Below are 7085 nucleotides of genomic sequence, written 5' to 3'. Positions count from 1 at the left end.
TCTCATGAAATCTGAAGCGATGACCCCAGATAACAAAATTATTAAAAGTTAATTTTAATTATTTTTTTCTAATTTAACATAAAACTATTTTGATGGGAAAAAACAACCGCAATTACGCAGAATAAGTAATCGATATATCAATGTATAAAATTAAATCATAGAATTCGTTCCTCACTCTACACAGATTATATAAATAAAGAAACACGTTGAGTGAAGTGAACATATACAAAGAAAAAAGGTCTATGGGCCCATCTAGGAACATTGGTTGGGCCTAAATTGTACACCCTACGTACCGAAATTTTAACTAGTAAATATTCAAATTAGATTAAACAAATAAAAACAGATTCTAATATGTAAAATAAAGTGAAAATTAAAATGTTTTTTTGTTTTTTTTGTTTTTGATTATTGTGTTCTAAGGAGAGGAAAAAAAGGCTCTTTTGTTTCTTCATACGTTTCGTTCCCAAAAATTTTACACACACAACAGAAGAACCAATTTTACAATTTTTTTTTTCTCGCCTCCCTTCTTCTTCGACCACTCGCAAAAACCCTAATTTCATCAATTCCCTTTCTGATTCGGAATATTTTCTCTGCAAGTTTCCATCTTAATCCATCCTTCTTCTTCTATCGCGCTTTAGGAAGCTTATCGTCTTCTCTCGTTGTGGGTTATCAAAAAAAAAGAGGCCATTTCTTTCGATTGAGCGATTGAATCTACGAGGCGAACAATCACTTTCTAGGTTAGGGTTTTGGTGTGTTCTGTATCTCTATCTATCTCTTCCTTACATACCCTTGTGGGGGGGGGTTTTGGTGTGTTCTGATGTTGGTTTGAGAGCGGAGTTTGATGGTCTTGTTGAACCCTAGGTAGAGATTTGGGCTGATTAATATTGGCACTGGTGATTAGATTTTGAGATTATAAGCCTAAGTGTTAGGGTTTCATCACTTGAATTGTGGCTGTGGCATTTGGACAGAGCTCTGTGGGGTTTTTCCCTTGGTGTTTTTACAAGGATGAGTGTTCCCTAGTTTGTAGCTAAATTGTCTTCTAATGGAAGTGTAGAAGGTGTTGTCATCTTGGAGTAACAAGCTATTTGGATTTGTGCATTAGAGTTTTTAAGGAGCCTAGGGATTGGATTTGGATTCCTCTCCTGCCCTTTGCCTTGGTAGGGATTTTTTAGATGCTTGAGAAAGCTAGGATACGTTAGAACTTTGCTGAATTTTGTAAGAGGAGCTTTCTCTATTGTAGTTGAGGGGTGAAGGTCAGAGGAAGTGTATGTTCTCTCTTTTATCTGATGAGGTACAGCTTTTCTAATGGACAAAGGTGAACAGTCTTTAGCTCCGGAATGGTTGAGAAGTTCAGGGCATGCTTCTGGTGGTGGGAGTTCAAACCACCTCCTTGTATCATCTTCTTCTCATTCAGGTAGGTTCCAGTCATGGAGCATCTCATTGATAGTTTGTTATATTTTGGTTGATCCTAGCCTCCTTAGTCGCTATCACGTGATTTTAACTGTTTTCTTCGTATCTTGTTTTTGTTTTGTGTAGATTCTGCATCTTTACAACATAATATCAGGAATAGGAATTCTAGGAGCAAAAGTGACGTTGATTCAATTCATTCTCCTTTTCTGGATCGATCTTCTTCTACTAATTCAAGGAGAGGCTCTAGTAATGGGTCTGCAAAGCATGCATATAGTAGTTTCAACTTTAATAGGAGTCAAAGGGATAAGGACCGCAGCAGGGAGAAGGATAGGGTAAGCTATGTAGATCCTTGGGACCTTGACACTGCTATCCCTATTAGAACTATCCTGACTGGTAGGGATCCGGATCCATTGAGACGATCACATTCAATGGTGACAAGGAAACAGGGCGATCACTTATCTCGAGGATTAACTGTGGGTTTGAAAAATGGTGGCAGTAGTAATAGTTACAACGGTATTGGAATACTTTCTGGATCTAGCATTGGGAATAGCTTTCAGAGAGCTGGGTTTGATAAGGATTTTCCTACGCTTGGTGCTGAGGAGAAGCAAGGTGGGCAAGATGTTGTACGAGTCTCATCTCCTGGTTTAAGTTCAGCTGTTCAAAACTTGCCAGTTGGTAACTCAGCTTTGATTGGTGGGGAAGGTTGGACGTCGGCTCTGGCAGAGGTTCCCAATGTCATTGAAAAGGCTTGTGCTGGGTCATTAACGTCTCCAAAAGCTAATGCTGTTAGCACGGGAGCTTTATCTGGACCGAGTGGTCTTAACATGGCTGAAGCATTGGTGCAAGCTCCAGCAAGAACTCACACCCCTCCCCAGGTATGATTTGCATCATCTTCGTGTAACTTTATTGTACACTTGCCTCTCTGGTTGTCTAAGATTATAACCATTGATTTCAGGGATCTGTGAAGACACAAATACTCGAGGACTTGGCAATCAAGCAGTCAAGGCAATTGATACCGGTTGTGCCTTCAGCACCAAAATGCTCGGTAAGTACTTACCTTAGTCAGTCTTATTATTCCTCATTTATCTAGTGCTATAATCGGATATCTGTTTTATTTGATTTGTCAAGAGTTCTTCTGATAAATCCAAGACAAAGCAAGTGGTTCGAGCTGGTGAAACTTGTCTTGCTTCTTTAAGAAATGCCCAACAACAGCCCTCTGTTCTACTTGGGAATTTACAGTCAAATCCCAGTGGTCAAATCAAATCTGAGAAGAAGCTGTTGGTTCTCAAACCAGCTAGGGAAAACGGTGTCAGTGCTGTTAAAGAATCTGGAAGTCCTAGTGCTAATACAAACAGTCGAGCCGCCTCTAGCCAGCTGATGTCCAATGCCCAACCAACACAATCTGCTCCTGTCAGAAGTACAAACAGCCCGAAGGAGCTCAAGGGAGCTAGTGCCTTCTCCATGATATCTGGCCAAACTATTGAAAAGAAATCTTCTGCTGCTCAAACTCAGAGCAGAAGTGCATTTTACAGTGCTCTGAAGCAGAAAACTGTATCAACAAGCATCTCCACTGATCCTGTTAACTCTTCAACCAGCATTTCTTCTTCTGTTGAGGGAAAAGTCAACAGCTCAAAGGATCTTGTAGCTAGTGACCCTTCAAGTCCACAGGCAGCAAGTGGCCTCGAAGTGACTGAAAGAGTCCAGGTAGCCTCTCATACGAGTGGCTTTGAAGCAGCAGACACTCCAGATGAGAAAGAAGCAGAGTTCCTTAGATCGCTCGGCTGGGATGAAAACAGTGGCGAAGTTGCACTCACAAAGGAGGAGATAGAAGCCTTCGTTGAACAGGTAAAAACACTTAACAAGACTAAACAGTCCCGCTGTCTCTCTCAGAATATTGGAACCTAAAGGAGGAATAATTGTTTATGTTCTTTCTTTTGTTCAAACAGTACAAGAAGCTAAGGCCTTCGCTTCCGCAGAGACTGCCCATGATACAAGAGGCAAGAGAGGATGTAGCTTAAAACTCCTGAACCCAACTTTACTAAACTGAAGAAATTACTGGTTTTTGGAAGATAGTTTCTAATTTTTTTTTTTTTTATATTCTTCTTCTGTTGGTATTTTTGTTCTTGAGAAAAGCTTAGCTACTACTATGGAAGAGGAGAAAGGCAGGGAGGGTTTTTGTTTGTTTGTTTTGATGGTTTGCAAATAGTGCAAATAAGCTGATGAGGCTTTGAGTTGCCATATGAGTGTCCTGCCCTCTTCAGACTTTGTAGATCTTTCTTTTGTCTGAAAAGAATGGCTCAGCTCTCACGCATGTTTCTCTTCTTCCTATCTTCTTTTGTCTCTAATGTTTAATGAGCAAGAGAATTGGCTCTTACACTAAGGTTCTGTTACTGCTCTATCCCAAATGGTTTTTTATCAACACAAATCATTCGATAAATCAAACAAAAAGCTTGAGACGCAACAAATTTGAGTAAACCAAAAAAAATACTTAAAAAATACACCCATCACGCATTCGATGTTCTGCTTCAAGACTCCCCGTTGGAAGAAGATTCGACATTGAATCTTAAAGAATACTCTTAAACTCCCTCAACTAAAAATAATCGATAAGCTATATCAGTGATCGTTCAGTTTCCAGATGACCAATCGTCTTCGACGTGCCTATATATATGATTAGAAATGCTTAAAGTAGAGCACAAAAGGCTATAGGCAGCCGCAGCTTCGTCTACTTTGAAGAGGATCTATGTAAATTTGACCAAGCTTAGGTGTGAACATTCGCAACCAAATTCAAGCTTCGCAGAGCAAATACTACTTAGAACCGCCTCGAGGGCCAAATATATTGTGATACTTAAACACAAAAAAAAACTCTTTTCTACTCCCATTTATCTTAGGATCTTTAACGAAAATGTACTCATATTGACATTGTTACCAAACATAGTATACATGAGTTCTTGCTTTTCTTGTTTTACCTCTAAGACAGCCCCATCAAACTGCTGTCTCTTTCTTCTCTGGTCTTCTTTTCTAACATCTCTCTATCCTTTGTAGCATATTCTCTCGTATCTATCAAATTTTACCATTTTATTCTTACCGATCACATGATTTTGTGTTTCTTATCCAGATAAACCAACCAAAGAATATGCTTAGAAATGTTGTAACACTCAATTAAATTGATTTGGAGTTCAACTTATATTCTTGTACTAAAGGTGGATATTCAATAACAGCGACAAAGTTTAACACAAACACACACTGATGCAACAGAGGAATCTAGCACAAGGTCAAGCTGACCCGACAAGACACAGGAATTTACAGAGTGAGAATAAGATAGGAACTTATGTTGTCACAGAATGTATTTGAGTCGGAGATGAAGTATGTGCCTGTGCGTCTACTTACTCTGAATGTGACGTCCAATACATTAGCCCACTGTCAAATGAATTGTTGTCAGTGACCAAGGATATACAGATAAGATTTGCAGTACAAGAAAACAAAAAGGTTAGTATGCATTACTGTCTCATTGCAAATACAAATCCCATTTTCCAGGTTTGACTGTGCCATACAATCTTGTGCTATCTCTAGCTATTATAAACTAATCTCAATGCAAATGAACCAATAATTTTATTTTAAATTTATTGTTCTCAGTCAAAATCTACTCTGATTATGAAAGATGAATCCCATAAGCTAGTTTGCCTCAGATGCAATAAAAAAAGGCAGCCTATTACTTAAATTATGGAATGTCCCAATAAGATTGTATGAATCACTAAATCTCATGCTCCTTTAATACAAGTTTGTATGGATTTTCAATAATTCTTCTAGTATAATCTTCTCCGTCACATTTTCCCAAAAAAAAATCAGCGTTTGGTAGTGCTTTAAGATATGCACAACTAGTCGAAAGCATTAGAGAAACATAAAAGTATAGAATGCCTTTACCTTATCAATACAAACACGCATTGAAAAACACCAGCCACACCAGTCCAAGTCGAAGGCCCAGTCTTGACGACCGAATCTTGAATCAGCAAGCCAACAGATGCAGCTAAGGAAACAAACGCTACGACATACGCTATGAAAAGCCATAGCTTCAATCTGTAGCCAAGAATCCATATACATAAAAAACAAATCACAAATGGTTGAAACTAACCGCAAGTCTCAGCTAAAACTTGACTTTTCACATACGAGGGTTATATATACACACAAGATATCTCAACTATCTTCTAGTTTCCACAGGAGTACAGATTAGAAACACGAGTTAACCAAGCTCTCAAGTCTTATCTTGATTTAAAAACTGAATCAGAAAGCCAACAGAAGCAGCTAGAGAAACAAATGCTACGACATATGCTATGAAAAGCCATAGCTTCAATCTGTAGCCAAGAAGAATCCACATAAATAAAAACAGAGATCGAAAATGGTTGAAACAAGCCGTGAAAACTTGACTGAGTGTTATAAGCACACAAGATATCTCAACTATCTTCTAGTTTGCAGAGGAATACAGATAAGAAACTATTAGTAAACAAGCTCTTAAGTCTTATCTTGATTTAAAAACTGGACCAGTGAGTGAAGCCAACGTAAGCAGCTAGAGAAAAACAAATGCTACCACATACACGCTATGTAAAGCCATAGCTTCAATCATAAAAGCCAAGAATCGAAATACATAAAACACAAATCAAGAATATTAAGAAACTATATGCATCAGCCACAAATCTCAGCGAGAACTTGATTTCGGGTAATAAATAACACACAGATATATTAACTATCTTCCAGCTTCCACAGAGATTAGAATTACAGACTAACCAAGCTCATAAGTCTTTATCTTTTCGAAAAAAACTGAATGATGCCATCACATAAACTGCTTCTCAAGCTACATCAGCCGCAAATCTCAGCTAAACACTTAACCTATCTTATCGTTTCCACAGTTGTCAAGTCACGTATTGGTTAAAGAACTGAATTTTTCAAAATCAAGGAAGAATAGGAAACGAACCTCCACTCGCCTTCGTCATAAGGAGAGTAATCAATGTCTTCTTTTCTGACGCAATTGAACATCAAAGCTCCGAGAGATGCGAATATGCCTGCGACGAGAGCGAAACCCCCAAATCAGATTTTCTGAAAACCCTAAAATCACGGGAGAATAGTTCAATGGATGTAAATTTTTACCGGGAAGGTAATGGACGAAGGGAACTTGAATGGAACTGCACACGACGGCGTCAACCCAAAACCACCACCCGGTTCCGAAGACTGCGCCGGAGAACCCGGGTCCGAAAATAGCCCATAGTTCAGCCAAATCCATCGCTCGATGATCGTCGTTAGTGCTCTCTCTACCAACAGGATCTACCTCCGTCCAAGTCAAAATTTTTAGAAAAATAAAAATTGTGTCAAATTATTATTATAATACAAAAAAAAAATGTTGTTGTTGTGGGACTACGTTTTGGTTTTGGTTTTGCTTAAATGAATAACATTTATAGAGAATTTTTAAATAACAAAATACAATACAAATTTTTAGACAAAATGAATTTATTTTTAAATTTACAATAAATAGATACATTAAATTAATTAGCTAATATTGAAATTCTAATTTCTCTTAAAAAAAACATTTGTACTTTTAATGATTTTGTTGAAATCTTCAAAATTCTTTATAAATTAGAATCCAAGAACACCCTCTTAATCTCTAGACTAACTCTTTTTCTCTTGACTAA

At 37.9% G+C, this 7085-nt stretch overlaps 2 protein-coding genes across 2 annotated transcripts; one reads left to right on the top strand and one right to left on the bottom strand.

Annotated features, from left to right (window-relative positions):
• Positions 423 to 3779, top strand: LOC104742098. Its single transcript, XM_010463065.2, has 5 exons — positions 423 to 1411; positions 1534 to 2282; positions 2363 to 2452; positions 2536 to 3252; positions 3354 to 3779. The coding sequence occupies exons 1-5, from the start codon at positions 1303 to 1305 to the stop codon at positions 3423 to 3425; spliced, it is 1737 nt and encodes a 578-aa protein (XP_010461367.1). The 5' UTR covers positions 423 to 1302; the 3' UTR covers positions 3426 to 3779.
• Positions 4542 to 6761, bottom strand: LOC104742097 (transmembrane protein 50A). The gene is made up of 4 exons (XM_010463064.2): positions 6547 to 6761; positions 6374 to 6461; positions 5329 to 5481; positions 4542 to 4824 (listed from the first exon to the last, which is right to left on the bottom strand). Exons 1-4 carry the CDS (start codon positions 6677 to 6679, stop codon positions 4791 to 4793), a joined length of 408 nt encoding a protein of 135 aa, XP_010461366.1. The 5' UTR covers positions 6680 to 6761; the 3' UTR covers positions 4542 to 4790.

This window comes from Camelina sativa, chromosome 14, assembly GCF_000633955.1.
Source record: "Camelina sativa cultivar DH55 chromosome 14, Cs, whole genome shotgun sequence".
NCBI classification, from domain to species: domain Eukaryota; kingdom Viridiplantae; phylum Streptophyta; class Magnoliopsida; order Brassicales; family Brassicaceae; genus Camelina; species Camelina sativa.
This window is presented reverse-complemented; position numbering and strand designations above follow the sequence as displayed.

Excerpts from the sequence above, each read along its gene's own strand:
- LOC104742097 (XM_010463064.2), bottom strand. The coding sequence starts at position 6,679 with ATGGATTTGGCTGAACTATGGGCTATTTTCGGACCCGGGTTCTCCGGC. Across the intron at positions 5,482-6,373 it reads TATGACGAAGGCGAGTGGAG|ATTGAAGCTATGGCTTTTCA; the intron begins GTTCGTTTCCTA and ends TCTTGGCTACAG. Across the intron at positions 4,825-5,328 it reads TGCGTGTTTGTATTGATAAG|TGGGCTAATGTATTGGACGT; the intron begins GTAAAGGCATTC and ends TTCATTTGACAG.
- LOC104742098 (XM_010463065.2), top strand. The coding sequence starts at position 1,303 with ATGGACAAAGGTGAACAGTCTTTAGCTCCGGAATGGTTGAGAAGTTCA. Across the intron at positions 2,283-2,362 it reads GAACTCACACCCCTCCCCAG|GGATCTGTGAAGACACAAAT; the intron begins GTATGATTTGCA and ends CATTGATTTCAG. Across the intron at positions 2,453-2,535 it reads CTTCAGCACCAAAATGCTCG|AGTTCTTCTGATAAATCCAA; the intron begins GTAAGTACTTAC and ends TGATTTGTCAAG.